The sequence below is a fragment of the Trichomonascus vanleenenianus genome (assembly GCF_965637985.1).
Source record: "Trichomonascus vanleenenianus strain CLIB 3782 genome assembly, contig: TRVA0_001S, whole genome shotgun sequence".
NCBI classification, from domain to species: domain Eukaryota; kingdom Fungi; phylum Ascomycota; class Dipodascomycetes; order Dipodascales; family Trichomonascaceae; genus Blastobotrys; species Blastobotrys vanleenenianus.
Window position 1 is genome coordinate 246,137 of NW_027481886.1, and position 15,670 is coordinate 261,806.

The 15,670-nt window shown below is 48.2% G+C and overlaps 6 protein-coding genes and 2 non-coding genes across 8 annotated transcripts; 5 read left to right on the forward strand and 3 right to left on the reverse strand.

The window, feature by feature from the left end:
* Positions 1-866: 866 nt before the first annotated feature.
* On the forward strand, positions 867-1,682 carry PUN1 (Pun1p; the record flags this gene model as incomplete). The annotated part of the gene is made up of 1 exon (XM_076681793.1): positions 867-1,682. The coding sequence occupies one exon, from the start codon at positions 867-869 to the stop codon at positions 1,680-1,682; it is 816 nt and encodes a 271-aa protein (XP_076543750.1).
* Positions 1,683-2,861: 1,179 nt separating this feature from the next.
* EXO70 (GTP-Rho binding exocyst subunit EXO70) lies at positions 2,862-4,764 on the forward strand (the record flags this gene model as incomplete). Its single annotated transcript, XM_076681794.1, has 3 exons — positions 2,862-3,042; positions 3,096-3,180; positions 3,228-4,764. The coding sequence occupies 3 exons, from the start codon at positions 2,862-2,864 to the stop codon at positions 4,762-4,764; spliced, it is 1,803 nt and encodes a 600-aa protein (XP_076543751.1).
* A 97-nt stretch (positions 4,765-4,861) lies between these two features.
* TRVA0_001S02960 (uncharacterized protein) lies at positions 4,862-5,849 on the reverse strand (the record flags this gene model as incomplete). The annotated part of the gene is made up of 4 exons (XM_076681795.1): positions 4,862-5,554; positions 5,610-5,663; positions 5,716-5,763; positions 5,808-5,849. The coding sequence occupies 4 exons, from the start codon at positions 5,847-5,849 to the stop codon at positions 4,862-4,864; spliced, it is 837 nt and encodes a 278-aa protein (XP_076543752.1).
* Positions 5,850-6,124: 275 nt separating this feature from the next.
* TRVA0_001S02982 (uncharacterized protein) lies at positions 6,125-7,069 on the reverse strand (the record flags this gene model as incomplete). Its single annotated transcript, XM_076681796.1, has 1 exon — positions 6,125-7,069. The coding sequence occupies one exon, from the start codon at positions 7,067-7,069 to the stop codon at positions 6,125-6,127; it is 945 nt and encodes a 314-aa protein (XP_076543753.1).
* A 946-nt stretch (positions 7,070-8,015) lies between these two features.
* TRVA0_001S03004 (beta-N-acetylhexosaminidase) lies at positions 8,016-9,851 on the forward strand (the record flags this gene model as incomplete). Its single annotated transcript, XM_076681797.1, has 1 exon — positions 8,016-9,851. One exon carries the CDS (start codon positions 8,016-8,018, stop codon positions 9,849-9,851), a length of 1,836 nt encoding a protein of 611 aa, XP_076543754.1.
* Positions 9,852-11,170: 1,319 nt separating this feature from the next.
* tRNA-Glu(CTC) lies at positions 11,171-11,242 on the forward strand. Its single transcript has one exon. It is a non-coding gene; the product is annotated as a tRNA-Glu (tRNA).
* A 2-nt stretch (positions 11,243-11,244) lies between these two features.
* TRVA0_001S03015 lies at positions 11,245-11,363 on the forward strand. The gene has a single exon (XR_013062044.1). It is a non-coding gene; the product is annotated as a ribosomal RNA (ribosomal RNA).
* Positions 11,364-11,690: 327 nt separating this feature from the next.
* MDR1 (GTPase-activating protein MDR1) lies at positions 11,691-14,387 on the reverse strand (the record flags this gene model as incomplete). The annotated part of the gene is made up of 1 exon (XM_076681798.1): positions 11,691-14,387. The coding sequence occupies one exon, from the start codon at positions 14,385-14,387 to the stop codon at positions 11,691-11,693; it is 2,697 nt and encodes an 898-aa protein (XP_076543755.1).
* Positions 14,388-15,670: the final 1,283 nt, after the last annotated feature.

The following is a 15,670-nucleotide window of genomic DNA, read 5'->3' on the forward strand; positions in this document are numbered from 1 at the left end:
TCCGGCAAAACCTTTTTTAGGAATTCCTTGTTGCGTTTCCGTTTGGGGTGACGCCGCATTATGTGCGGCGTGAAAATTTCCGAGACATCGCTAGTAGCTCGCCCTTGTCACTATGTACGTACCGGGAGCTTGGACCTTCGGCATTGTCAACAATGCACGAAGTGTATTGTAATAGTTCATCAAATAATACAAATTGAGGGGTGAAAACTGTTATAGGCTGCAAAATTGACAATTTTTTGGCGATTTTTCAACATCAAAATACGCAGGGGAAGGGTGAAGGGGAAAATTTCAATCAAACTGGATAAATATGTAATTCAATAAGCAGCAACCGAAACATCTTGTTAATCCAAAGGCGTCAAAGACTTGAGCGGCCGAAACACTTGGTTAATCCAAAGTGTCAAGGACTTAGAGCTGTGCATGAAAGAACCAATGATACGATGTTTCGGAAAACTTAGCGAAGCCTGGGCTATGACCAGTTATGAGTTATGATATCATCGAAAAGGTAAAGGAAATGCCTTAATTGACTAGTCTCACCTTCTCTCTGAGGCAGGCAACAAACGAAGACAAGCATGGACATCGCTCTACCGACCTAAAACTATGACAATCTGAACTCACCTCGCGCTCTCCCGCAAGCGGTGCGATCAATTGACCCGGAGTGAACCGTGACAGGTTTACTGAATTGAGCTGTGAAACTTTTCAATTGTTTTGTCAGCTTACTGTGACGTCTTGATTGAAATCGGCCAAATGAGTGATGAAATATAAATACTCGGCTGCCCCAGGGTTCAATTGTGTGTGATATCGCTTAGCAAAGGTAGCCGCTATACTTTTAGAGAGATATGCTCACTTCGTTTCTTTGGCTGTGCCCCATGTTCGGCTGCCTGTTGGCGCTGGTACTCGGTATCGTAACAGTGCTCGGGTCAAGCCCCAACGCCCCTGGCCTCCAGTCCCTTTACTTCGTCCGGGTTAACTTCACTGGCATGACTACCGTGGCCATCAACGGAGTTGCCGCCTCGGATGGCTCCGCCTCGTCTCTCGTGCAGTCGAGCTTACAAGGGGATATCCATGACACCGGTATCAGCGACTTCTATGACGCCGGCGTGTCTGGGTACTGCCAGGGTACTATCACCACGGAAGGGGTCATTGACGTGCAGGAATGTCACTCCCCATTCCGGCCGTTCTGGTTCGATCTGCAGGGCTTCTTAGACGAGCAGAGCAATTCAGGTATCTCGGTGAACCTGCCGACTTCAGCCCAGAACTATGCCAGTATACAGCAGGCCTCTTCCAAGGCCATGTGGGCGTGCTACGTTTCGGCCGTTGTTGTGCTAGGAGTTCAATTCCTTTGGGGGTTCTTCGCCTATCGCTCTCGTGGCCACAACATTTGTATCTCGCTCCTTGGTGCGGTGTGCTTCCTGCTTCTGCTGATAGCCTCGGGATTAGCGTGTGGCATATACGGCACGTTCACCCGCTACGTCAATGACGGGGTTGGCCAGTACGGTATTTATGCCAAGATGGATGGCAAAATTTATGTCATTACATGGATTGCTACCGCCGCGGCTCTGTGGTCTACACTTTGGTGGCTCTTCGCCTTGTGCTGCTCTCCACCATCTTACCCACTGACAGACTTCGAGGAGAAGCAGCCGTTTATTGGGTACATTCCACGAAGAAACCGATTCTACTATTAACGTTTCGGCTATTACCTAAGGTTAACGTATTTATATATGGGTTATGAGGGATTATTACAATTTTTTGATCAAATGTTCTGATCTTGCGAAGGGGTGCGCATTCAATGGAGTGTTTCGATAGAATTGAATAGATTTTGTTTAGTTTGGTATATTATCGGTTTTTTTTTTGCTTGTTCTCGCACTAAAGGCGTGAACTTACCAAACTAGTGGTGCCATCAATTGGCTGGCATTCGCGGAACTAAAAGAACTCTGGCAGTCTATTTCCATTGCCACTGACCGTTTCGCCTCTATATCAATTTGATAGGGTTCTAAGATCACCGTGGAGGCATCGATCGGTAAATCGAAGCAGCTTACACAGCTCGACCATGATATCTAACAATTTGGTGCTCGTTAAGGTTTTTAAAACTTGGATATTTCGGCGGTTTCTGCTATCTCTGTAAGGAACTTTCCTAGTAAAGTGTAAAGAGCGCCACGATCAAATGTTGCCTAACACGCTAATTAGTCTCTGTATAGTTACTTTACCAGGTACCATAGAATTGATCTAACATTTCAGTTTCCGATAATAATTTCATTGCACATGCAGTCTACCTAACAATCTTCTACTAAGTATATAACATAGCCGGTGAGGGTTGAATATAAAAAAGTCAACTATAATCAGTTAGTTTAAATGTCGCAAAATCAGCTTAGAGCAGGAATTATGTCAGTAAAGGCAATGTTATCCACAATGACTAGAGCCAATAGGCCCCGTCAATTTGGTACAGGTCTGTGTAATTTTTTCATCATAAAAACCTTTTCCTGCTACTAAGAAACGCAAAAAAAAACTTACCATTCAAAGTGTATAAGGACAGAGAAAGAAATCTGCGAGTGAAAAATAAAATTTATAGACAGATCGGCGTGGGTCTGTAATATACGCATTTCATTCACAACGCGTATATCCTGGGCCCCGCCAAACCTCCGCGAAGCGGAGCCACGGGAGGTTTGGAGGGCTGGCCCTCCAAGAACCACCACCGAACCGTTATCCCCTAGCCTCTCATAGAGAGAGTTTAATCCATTGGTCTGGTCCATTTGCTCGCAGTTGGTCGTTGTTCTGAATTGACAAGACCAGTTCAATCCGGCTGTAACGAAGTTTCCAATTGTTAACACGATTACGCAGGTGTGGAAGCAAATAACCAGGGGAAGATGGACGCCTATTCAGACGAAGTGGACGTGAGAGTACTGGAGGAGACATTGTCCAAGGTGGGCAATCTCACTGAGAAGATCACCATATCTCTACGGAATGTTTCGCGGAGCAGCTCTCGAGCAGAGAAGAACATCAAGCCCATTTCAGGGCGTACCAGAGAACTGGCCATCTATGGCGAAAGTATGTGAATTACAGATGTGAAGGGGGGGACAGGAGTTAGCTAACACATATAGATCTGGACAATAGTCTGCATGTTATATCTGAAATCAGGGGTTATGCTGAGGCTTCAGCCAAGGCAGACCTAACCATCCAGGCAGGGTATGTTTGATTGGACAAAAAAGAAGGAAAAAGGCTAACAATTGCAGACCTGCGAATATAGGTGTGGACCCGTATATCGATACCGTGCGGAATATGGAGGATCTATTAAGCAAACTGCAGAACTCTCATCTGCGGTCGTTCCATAAAGTTGTCTCCAAGATCGACCAGCTAGTAAAACAGGGCAAGGCTAGCCTGCGAGACTACTTTTCACACCTTCTAAGCAGCACTTACACCCCAATTGACATAAATCCTTACATCAAGCAGGGACAGCCCATGCCCAATGCCTCAGAGGAGACCACGGTCACTTTGCGCAAGCTGTTTACCTACTTTGAACAGTCGAAAACGCGAATGGACGGAGTATATGTCGAGGCGGTGTCGCAGTATATCATCAATTCGCTTGCACCTCTGGGAAGTACTGTACTGCCCAAGAAACCGAGTAAAACTCCCTATGAAAAGGGAAGCAGTACACTACACGTGTACACAGCAGCCCTGAAAGGGTTGCTCTATTCGCAGCTGCATGACTTGAAAGCGCTGTTTGCGGATAGCCCGATGAAAGCGAGTCTCTACGAACAGGTGTGCAGCACCTCGATCTCAGAGTACGTCGCGCTGGTCGGACGGCTCAATGACCACGTTCACAAGAACATGGGCACAGATTCGCTGCTCATCTTCGAGGCTATCGAGTGCACGGGTCAATTGATAACTTCTGTCCAGGAAACGAGCCGATCGGTTCCGCCGAAGCTGTCGGAAACAATGCAGAAAGTACAGGCTACAGCCCATTCTGTCTTCACGGAATTCATCCGGTACACTGACAGCCGTATCCAGAACCTCCAGACCATCCCGTCGGATAATGGCGTCTGCGAGGCGAGCGTCGATATTATGTCGCGCATGGGCAGACTTGCAGAGTACAAAACTCCTGCTCTTGTTGCCATATCGACAATGGCTCCATCGGCGTGGATTCCAAGCCCTGCGCCAGCATGGGCCCAGCACCTACCGCCTTCTAACACCACCATGATGGGGGACCCGCTGGAGCTGCTGGCATCGTTCTTTTCGGACTCCATTGACGCCCTGTTGCTGGGTTTAGAGTCTAAGGCGCGGGTATTTGGCAAGAAGAACCCTCAGATTGGCTACTTCATTCTCACTAACCTGTTACTTATTGAAGGATACGTCATGCAGAAGGATATCTACAAGATTCTCGGCGAATCAGGAGCAGACCGTATTGAGCGCCTCAAGAAACGAGGGCTCAATCTCTTCCTGGAAGGCTGGAAGATGACAGCCCAGCGTCTCATGGACGTCACGGTGACTAAGCCAGGCAGTGATAAGCTTAGTTCCAAGGACCGGGAGGCCATCAAGGAGAAGTTCCGGTTGTTCAATGCAGAGTTTGAGGAGCTCGTCAAGCGGCACAAGGCGTACAATATCAAAGACAAGAATCTCAAGGAGATGCTCGTTAAGGAGATTCAGTTCATCTCGCCGCTGTACCATCGATTCCACGACAAGCACGCCGGCGGCGACTTTTCCAAGAACGTTGACAAGTATATCAAGTACAGCAATGCCGACTTCGACCGCATTATTGAGTCTCTTGGTTAATTGCCCTGGTTCGGCTATTGTCTGGAGTCTCTGGGTTAATGTATTACTATGTACAGGTTTTTGTCTATAGGCATGCCGAATACAGGTCAGGTCAAGGCTAGTACTCTCCTTCCCTGGCAATAAACTGCTCTGCGGCAGTGCGAAGTTGGTTGTTTGGTATCAGCTCCTCTTTGGTCAATGGCACCCGAGAGAACGGATCAGTCGCGTTCGTTTTGAGATGCTGCAGGATCCATGACCGCTCAAATGTGTTTCCTGACTTAGTGATGACCGGATCGACAAACAGGTTGAAGGAAATGGGGTCTAGCAGGTAGTCGGGGATCTCTTTGGGCTCATATTTCTTGTCTGCCCGGGCGAAGATCGTCTCCAGCTCCTCTATTTTTTGGTTGAACGAGTTGGTTAGGTATTCCTTCTCGTCCTGTAGCTCTTCACCAGTCAGTGTCTCCTCGGCTGCACGCAATTCACCGTGGTGTTTCTTCTCCAATATCTCTCTCACTTCAGCCAGCAGTGGAGCGGACTCCTTCTGACGTTCTCGCTCCTTCTGCTCCCACTTCTTCTTTCTGACATTGAGGATCTCCCGGCAAATGATTGCTGCAGAGGCACTCCCCTGGTCGATGGCCAGTTCATAGGCCTTTTGGAGGTTGGTCCCGGCACCACTAAGTCTATCCAATTCCGATTGAGCCAGGCCCTTGTAATAGTACGCCTTAAATGACTTTTCGTCTTTTTCCAGCGCGCTGTCGCAATCGGCTATGGTGTCCACGTACTTCTTGAGCTTGTTCAGCGCCAATGCTCGCTTACGCGGTTAGCATCCAAACCATTTCCGTAACATGTCAAAAATTTGAACTTACGTTTGTATAGTATATCGGATTGTCCGGATCCAACCTGATAGCTTTGGTATATTCCTTGAAAAACTCGTTAGGAGCTTGTTATCAAAGGAGTCCAGGGTCTACTTACTTCTACTGCTCCTTCATACTCCTCCCTCTTGTACATTTCATTTCCGTACTTCTCCGGTTAGCATATTTCTTACAGAACAAAATGCCGCTTACAAACTTATGCTTCTCAGCTTCATTCTTGCGATTGATCTCCATAGCTTGGCACGATTACAAGTGATGGCCACTATCTCGCCAAAATTACTAATCACTAATTAGGTCCCTGTCCCCCCTGTGTCACCCCCCGCCATGCAGTGGAAGGTGACAGAACCTCCCACCGTTTGTATGCACGGCTGATCCCCTAACAAGCCGCATACGGTGCGGCTGGGTTCAATTAAGATGCAAATACGCCATTTTAAACAGGTTACATTAGCTCTAACGTGTGGTCATATAACTTTTTGAGTAAATTTTGGGGCGCAGATTGAATGAAGGAATTAGAAAAGTGGATATTCTAGTCGTCGATGCGTTCTGATGGCAATCTCAAGGTACTCTGGCTCCATCTCTGAAGTCAGCAGACCGTGACGGATGAGAAAGTCAACAACAGTAGTCCCAGAGTTATACTTGAACGTTCCCGCCTTGAGTTCCTTAACAATCTCCGCTACGCTCATTGCTGTAAACGAGGCTACTTCTCCATCGACTGGCTTCGGAACATCGCCGGGCTCCATGGCAATATCGTACAGATAACACACTTCAGGCTGGAAGTATCCTCCTTCGTTTTCAATCGTTGGCTGGGCCCGATGGAGATATGTTATAGCACCCACCGACTTAATATGCTTTCTTACATAGTCCTCCTCAAGGCCGGCCTCCTCGTAGCACTCCTTAATCGTAGTCTCGAGAATTCCACATGGGTAGGCAACCCCACCAGCCACTGTATTGTCCAACATCCCGGGGAAAGTCGGCTTGGTCCAGGACCGCCTGGAGACCCAGATCTGGATATCGCGCCCTTTGGCCGGATCAGCTGGCACATAGCCCATGATGTGGACTCCGTAGGTCACTAGGCCAAACAGGGCTGCTGCTACACGCTCAATAAGGAAGTATACCTTGTGCGTAGGGTTATAAACTGCATAGAGCTCATCTCTCCACCCTTCGAGCACCTTGAAAGTCTTCTTGGTGCGCCATTCGTTGACGATGGCAGATACAGCGCCCGTACGCTGCTCGGGCGTTCTCAGGGCCGCCGAGAGCGCGATCTGTTTCTTTTTGTCGTCGAACTCGAAACCGTCAACGGATCTGAGACGCTCGGCGACGAACGGCAGGATCAGCCCTAGGCACACGCCGTCATGGGACATGAACCGGAAGCACTTGGCCTGGATCTCGTCATAGCCAGTCTCCCCTGGGTACGGTACAGAGTCCGTCCGCTTTACCTCGTCCAGCAGTGACATGTTACTATTCTTCTCTATACCGGTATCTCTATCCGCTGTTTTATCGTTGGTGTGCGTTGGGAACTGAACCAATCCAACGTCAAAATTACTGCGTTCTTTCCCATATGCCGCTAATTTCTACCCTCCTGGATGGAGCTCACTCCTCCTCTAGTAATATTGGGGGGACCAGTCCCCCCAAACCCCCCTGGGGCTCCGCTTCGCGGAGATCTGGTTGATATGTTATGACGGGAGCTCGAGGGCTGGCCCTCGAATGCACTACTCTAGATACTCAATTGCCAAGACTGGGGCATATGATACCGTTGCAAGGCTACATAGATAGCACCACCGTAGTACTACATTGTAGAGTGTACATATAGGTACATATCTCTACGCGGGATGGACATTGATATGAGGCATTGGGTAACACTGGCTCTATAGCGTCCCGGCTTATATACTAGGGGAGATAATCAGGTACAGGGACCTAATACGCCAGCTACCCCGCAGCTCCGCAAAGCGAGAAGACCTAATGCTACCCAAGTGTCCGTCGGACCTATACCGGGCATTTCGCCGGTTTGCAGGAAATGCAGATACTGTAATTCGCCAGTACCAGCCCAACATTAATTGCAATTGGCAAAGATCAGAATTAAACTTTGGAAATTGAAATTTGAGAGAGACTGGATAAATATTGGCTTATACGGGTTCGAATGTCGGTCCCCACTGAGTCTCAGGTCCCTGGCGGGGGTAGGCATAAAAATGGCGGGGGCTGCGAGTCGGCGGACTGCCCGAGGACAGATATAAATCTCTGTGGAGATACGGCAAGGAAAGGATACGCTTGGCATTGAGAATGTTACGTAAAGACGCGCCAGAGAAAGATCCGGGCTATATAAGGCGAGGGCTCTCGGCTAGGCGGATCCTGTTCGCTTTAGCACTGCTCTTCTGCGCATTTGCCGTGTCTCTTTTACCCCAGATGAAGCTCTTGAATACCATTACTTGGGCAGTAGGCAGCACCGCTGCCGTCGCTAGTATCAGCACAAGCATTAATGGTACCAATTCCATTGTGATTAAGGCCAACCCGTTGCCGGCTCCAGTGTCCATGGAGTGGGGCTCCAATGGCCACATTGCAATAAGTAAACGCCTCAAGCTCAATGGCAGGACTAATTCGGTCATTAAAAAGGCGTTCAGCCGTACTAAAGATGCCATGTTCAAGCTCCAGTGGGTGCCAGAAGCTGTTGAAACCTCCTTTGAGCCGATTCTGCGGCCCCAGGATGGTAATGACGCTTCTGCTTCCGCTTCCAAACAGTCACTGCTCAGCAAGTGGTTTAGTCACGGCGATAAGTCCATTTCTAGTATTCAGCTCAAGGTCGATGATCTTGATGCCGACTTGCAATTGGGTGTGGACGAATCATACGTCCTCAACGTCACCAACAGTGATATTCTCATTTATGCCCCAACCACCTGGGGTGCCCTCCATGCTTTCAACACTCTCCAGCAATTGGCCCTTGGTGACGGCGAGGGTAATCTTATCGTTGAGAGTGACGTTAATGTGAGTGACAAGCCTCTATATGCCCACCGAGGCATCATGATGGACTCTGCGCGACACTTCCTCACCGTCGACTCCCTACTGCGGCAGATCGATGCCTTGTCTTTGGCCAAGATGAATGTCTTCCACTGGCATATCACCGACTCCCAGTCCTGGCCAGTGAAGCTTGACTCGTATCCAGAAATGGCTAAGGATGCGTACTCCGCCCGTGAAGTCTACAGCAAAGAAGACATCAAACGGGTCGTAGAGTATGCTAAGGAGCGAGGTGTCCGGGTCATTCCTGAGATTGATATGCCCGGCCACTCTTTCAATGGCTGGCGACAGATCGACCCGGATCTGCTCGCTTGTGCGACCTCCAAGTACTCGAATAACATCAATCACTACCAGCTCGATATTATGAACCCAGACGTCTACCCAGCACTTGAAAAGGTGTACAACGAGGTGAGCGGCCTATTTGACGACAATATCTTCCACGTGGGCATGGATGAACTGGAGCACAACTGCTTCAACTTCTCCCAGAAGATTCAGGACTGGTTTGCCGAGGACGCTTCGCGAACTAACGACAACCTGCTCGAGCATTGGGTTGAAAAGACTCTGCCAATATTCAAGAACACAGAGAGTCGACGACTCATGATGTGGGAAGACTCTGTGCTTTCTGACCTTGTCAGAGCCGATAATATCCCCAAGGATGTCATTATGCAGAGCTGGAACGCTGGCGACGGCGAAGGCAACGTCCGAAAACTTGTTGATTTGGGCTACGATGTGGTTGTGTCCACTTCAGACTTCCTCTATCTCGACTGCGGCTTCAGTAGCTACCTGGCTAATGACAGCCGCTATAACGTCCAGACTAACCCGTACACTAATGGTACTGTTTCCTTCAACTATGGCGGAGTGTCCGGCTCGTGGTGCGGTCCATACAAGACTCACCAGCGAATCTACGACTTTGACTTTGCGGCCGGTCTTGACGAGGAGCAACAGAAGCATATTATTGGCGCCGAGGCGGCCCTGTGGAGTGAACAGGTTGACTCCACTACTCTGGACCAGAAGCTGTGGCCACGAGCTGCTGCGCTGGGTGAGCTTACCTGGTCTGGCAACCGGGATGCCAGCGGCAACAAGCGAACTTACGAGCTCACTCAGCGAATTAACAACTTCCGAGAATATCTTGTTGCCAATGGTATTAATGCCGTTCCTTTAATGCCGAAGTGGTGTGCCACTAAGCGACCACACGACTGTGACATTTTGATCTACAACAGCCATGTCTAACGTAATACAAACCCTCTGTCAGGGGGTAATATAAAGAGTTCGAGAAGGTTATCGTTATGCGAACTATCTTCTGCCATATCTGTGACCCCATTGTACCTATTATTTTTTTATCTTATCAGAATCTATTAATGAAGTTACTTAATTGAGGTACAGAATCTTTAAAACAGTTGTGGATTCAGTTGAAGTATGACTAACAGCTATTCTGTTGAATTTGGTATTTAATTTCTTCCTCGACGCTCATTGGGGAAATTAGCTAAAAAGTTCACTACCAGTGTCGGCATCTTCAAATTTGGTGGGCGTGTTTCTGGTAACATTGGCTGCCGAATCGTTGACGTTGAAGGAAGATAAATCAGGATGGAATTATAATGAGAGCCAACTAAAGATGCTTAATTCCAATAACATCATGTATTAAATTCCTACCACCGGGGTATGGACTTTCAGCCTTTCTTTTCTCCTTTATTCTGTTCTATTCCATTCCCTCTGAGCAGCTGTCGGGATCTATCGACGGTAATAATAATCTTAGATTTCTTAGGCATTATAGTACCGATAGCTACTGCTATGGGCACCTCGATCACAGCAAGCAAGACAGGGGCACGCATTAGGACGTTATCCCACTCCACCTTCGCCCTTGATCAAGTCCAATTCATTGTAATGAATAGGCATTGAAAGAGTTGAAGGGTCGATTCTGAAGCAAACATAAACAAAACAAAAATATATAACTTGCCTAAATCTGTTCTGTTCTCTAGAAAATTTAAAATTTAAGTAATTAAGAAAAAAAAATAAGAAGGGCCCTATGTGGTTACGATGAAGCCCGTTTTGCGGTGCCCTATGTGGTTACGTGCTGTACTATTGCTTGATATTCCTGTGTATCTGTTCGCCCATCCAACACTTAGTACTGTTGCTCTTGCTAAAATTCTGCTTAGCGGACAAACATGTTGATGTACTATGTACTATATAAGCCTAACTTGGTGACACAGTCGCAAGGGGCTCGAAAAATACGATTCATTCATAGTTCTTGCTAACACTGTACTCAAGCTATTCACGCCCCCGAGGAGCCATATTAGGAATCTATTGTCTAGATCTATGTCGCCTCCAACAGTCCATCTATTGGATGCGATAGAAAAGTCAATATTTTGTGTACCATCCTTTGAAAATTGCTTTTGTAATTAAGGTTTTGTGATCTACATCGACCGTTGATCGGCATGCATTTGACTTCGTAAATTAAATAATTGCCCAAATAGGAAATGTCACGTGAAAATCACGTGATTTTTGTTGTTACATTATCAATGACACGAATAAAAAAATTTCAACAGCAAAAATCCGATATAGTGTAAAGGCTAGCACGGTCCGCTCTCACCGGGCAGATCGGGGTTCGATTCCCCGTATCGGAGTTCAGCTACGACCATATCCAGGTGGCAACACCGTCTCTCGTTCGATCGGCAGCAGTTAAGCACCTGAGAGCTCGTCTAAGTACCGCGGTTGGAGACAACGCGGGAACAGCGAGTGTTGTAGCTTCTTTTTTGCGTGCATAAATTTTGTGACATATATGCATGCATTAAAATTAAATTTGTACATGAGCCGCACATTTCTGTGCGGCGCCTGCGGCTTCAGCCGCATTAATGAATTCATTAAAACACGATTATGCCTGTACAAGCGGTTTATATTGAGCTGCCCATGCATGGCAACTGTACATGAATGCACGTTCACACGCGTGCACTTACATGCATTTCACCATGCATGCACGCTAAACGTTCGGCTAATTGGCAAGTCTTTTATATTGCATCAAAAAAAATAACATCCAATGTATATATAAATAAAAACAAAAATGGCTTGAGAAGCTTAATCAACAAGCAGATCACGATCTGACTGTTGCACTGTTTCAACATTTGTATCCTCGTCTTCTTCAGCCATCGCCTTATCGAGCTCGTCAATTCGTTTCTTGACTTCGCCTGCGACACGCATACCGTCCGCCATAAGACCATCAAAGACAGATCGCAACGTGGGCTTGGAGTTATTCTTCTGTAGGTCGAAAACGCCCGTCCCGGCCTTGTCGAGATGGATAGCCGACCGAAGCGACTGAGCAAACAGCATCTCAAGAGTTTCGTCCGCCAAAACGACCATTCTAAAGGTTGCTAAGTTGAGATAGAGCGGCGCATCGGGGTTCAAAGCTGCATTGTTATTCTGCTCGTCAATGGATCGCTTGCTCGGTCGATCGCTGGGTCCATCTGATGACTTGCCAGAAGAAGACTCATCTTCGTTCGAAGCGGGCGCTCTATCAGGTTCGCCTGGAGTGGCATATTCAAAAGCTCTTTGAATAAAGTTGGAGACAGCGCTGAGATAGCGAACGCTTTGCTCATGCTGAGCACTGGAGTAATCAAACTGCACCGAAGGAATTTCTTCACCGGTTTCTTCGATTTCGTCCAGTCGCTTCTTTTCCAATGTCTCTTTCTTTTTCTGAATCTCGTTGATAGACATTTGGTCAAACAACAGAGGGCCCTCTCGCCAGGGTCGCGTCAGGAACAGCAGTCCTTCAGACATCTTGAGAATTCCGTCTCTTGAAATGTTCCCTTCACCCGAGTCATCGTAGAGCTCATAGAAATAGGTCATCGCAGTCATAAGATCAGTGTCTACAAGCTGGTCAAAACCGGTGACAACATCCTGCAAACCCAAAGAATTCTGAACGCGCGCATCCCATCGCCTGAACAGCCGTACCAAGTAGTCGTGCTCTTCCGTCTTGATGAACTTGCCGCCATTGAACTTGGGGTCCATCCAGTCTACGACTCCGGCTAGGAAGTTGCCAAAGTTGTTCATATCCAGCTCAGTCTTACCCGTTGTGCCGAGAGCGAGACGGGAGTCCTGCAATGTGGCGTAAAATCTATCGTAAATGACTCCCATTTCGTCCTGGCTCAGAAGGGTCGGCTTTTTGAGGTTTCTTAGCTGAGTGCGTTTGGCAAAAAGCTCAATCTCGCCGAGAATCTGGTTTTCATACTTAGACCGGTAGCTGTTAATCATCTCGTCGGTAACCACCGAGAACTCTTTAAATGCAACAACCATGAGCTCCTGGAACCGCGTCACTTGTCTCATCCGCTCGTTGGTGGAGTTGGGGTGTGCAGACTGATCCAGGGTCGAGAAGTAGTTCTTGAGAATGCCAATGATCGTGCCGTCGTCCTGCGCGTCAAGCAGCTCCTCTCCGTTGATTCTCAGAATGGCGAGCGCTACGCGGAAGAGCGTTTTCGATCCTTCGAGGAAAAAAACATCAGCAATCCTAAATGCAAACACCAGTGGCATTGAGTTGATAAAGATGGACAAGAACCACGGGAGAGAAACGATGGAGAGCTGTATGTCCCGCTTTGACAGATGCTCCCACAGGATAGGCATAGTTCTTTCTACGAGGCTCTCGAGCACCTTTTGATCCAGCAGGGTGCCGTACATTGTCTTTGAATAATACCCAGGCAATAGCTTGTCACAAATGTTGGTAAGACACCAGAATGCCTGCTCTTCGGTCATGTAGATGAGAAGCGCTGCAACGACGATGTTCATGGCCTGACAGTACCCCACCTGCGGGTTCCTCCACGAATACACCGTCAGCACTCTACGCAACCTTCCAATGCCTTCTTCGTCCTGGTACGCGCTATATTCGGGCAGAGACCGGTTCAGGTCCTTCTCAATCTCATCAATGGCCAGGCTCTGGCGCCCTTCGTACTCCTCAAGCAGCGATTGGTAAAGGCGCTGGTTCTGAATTCTCAGCAGCATTGAGCCACAGGATAACTCCCAGATTTCGCCCCGCAGCTTGTTAGGAAGCCCCACGCGAATTAGCTTGTAGAACCCCTGCTGGCGCACAAGCGAGATATTCCGCCCGTGATCGCGCAGGTACTCGAGCCAGAGCCGCATTTTCGACTTGTCGCGTAGCTTTCGCGGGTCGCCCGGATACCGGAACATCTGGCCCAGCCCTCCCTTGGGCGGCTTCAAGTCGGTGCGCCCTTCTATAAACGAATTGATGAGATACTCAGAGTAGCACGTTGCCAGAATGGGCTTGAGCTGCTTTATCAGCGGCATGTTGGACTTGAGGTTCGTCTTGAGCAGCGTGCAGAAGCTCTCGCAGTGGGACCGCAGCCCAATGAACTGGATAACGATCGAGAGCGAGTGATACATGTGGATTGACAGCGCGAAGATGTACGACTTGGACGGTAGCCGCTCGACCCGCTTAATTGTAATGAGCGGAAGCACGAACGAGCAGTTGCGGTAGTCTGTCGCCGATTCAAACACCAAAAAGGACTCCGATATATAGAGCTTGCCCTGGTAGACAACATTTCCATGGCTTGGAGAGCTGCTCTGGAGGTTCGACACGGTCGGAGACACGATGGATATCTCAGCGGACACCTCGTCCATCAGCGACTCCGATGGGGGCAGGTTAAACTCGTCGCGGAACACCTCATCTCTGGACTTCTTGCGGTTGTATATTGAATCCTTGTTTGCCTCCTTCCCGTTCTCAAACAAGTTCAATGCCTTGCTCCGGATAGTGTCCAGGAAGGACATTTCGAATGATATGGTCTATGAAACACAAAGGTAGGGTGGATGTGGTTGAAGGGTCCACCGACTCACACCAATGTCGGGTCACTACATGGGGGCGCGCGCTCCCAACAGCCGCGCGCGGCTGTAACAAAACATTCCGGGCCCGCGTTTTACCTCTTCCAGGATCTTCCAGAACTACAATTTCAAACGAGCTTCGCGAATTCTTCTTCTAGAATACGCCAGCTTTTTGTTACTTCAAATGTTCTTGAGGGGCCAGCCCCTCAAACTCCCCGTGGCACCGCTTCGCGGAGGAACTGAGGTCCAAATTACAATTGCCTTACCTGTTACCGTTATAGCTAGGTACAATATCTCTGCCATAGTTTGTTTATACCCTGTATTATTTTTTTTGCTCAGTTCTATCTGTAGTTTCATGGCTAGGCCAATTATATTCGGTAATAATTTACTGTACTACCATACCAATAGCATCTGAAAGACGTACTACGTACGTACTATGGGAACGATTTTTCCTCGACCTTGGTAATTATTGTTTAGACGGGTCAAGTCTACTTAATACTGTAGGAGGTTATATAAACCCACATTTATTAAGCATTCAGCTTTCAGGTGCCAAAGGCCAAGTAGAAGGCAGGATGGACGGTATCGCTAATTACAATATGGGGTAGTGTGCGGCTGCTGAAACGACCGAGGGGCACAGATCCCCCCTCAGCTTCGTGAGATCCGTGGGGCGCACATTTATGTGATAATGGTTCAGCGTTACACGTTCCATCGATGCAAGATGCCCATCAAAAGATGTTTCACGAGCATCGGGTAACACTAACGGATGCTACCTAGGCGAAAGGGGTGCATGTACGATACAGTTCATTATTGTACACAGGCGCGGTATACGACATTAAGTCATTGAAAAAAATGCACCTCTAAGTGCGCCGCGCGTGCCCGGAGATATCACCCTGCTCGCTACGTAGTACACTTAATGGTTACGCTACATATGCGCGGCCAGTACATAAGCACCCTGACATCGCTTTGGATGGGTTCATAGCCGTGTGATTTCGGCGCATCGCTACCCGAGATCACGAACTACATATTCCGCTAGTCTCGCAGTCGTTGTATGTCCTGTACGGGTACTACTAGCTGGATAGATGCCATATGCAGTAACCATCCTCCCGGGATTTATCCGTTAATGGCGATATATCTGTGCTCGTCCAGTAGCATTTCTACTTCTACATAGGGAAATATTAGCTCGTTTGTTACTTGTACTACCTACCCGGTACTACATAGGGAAATATTAGTTC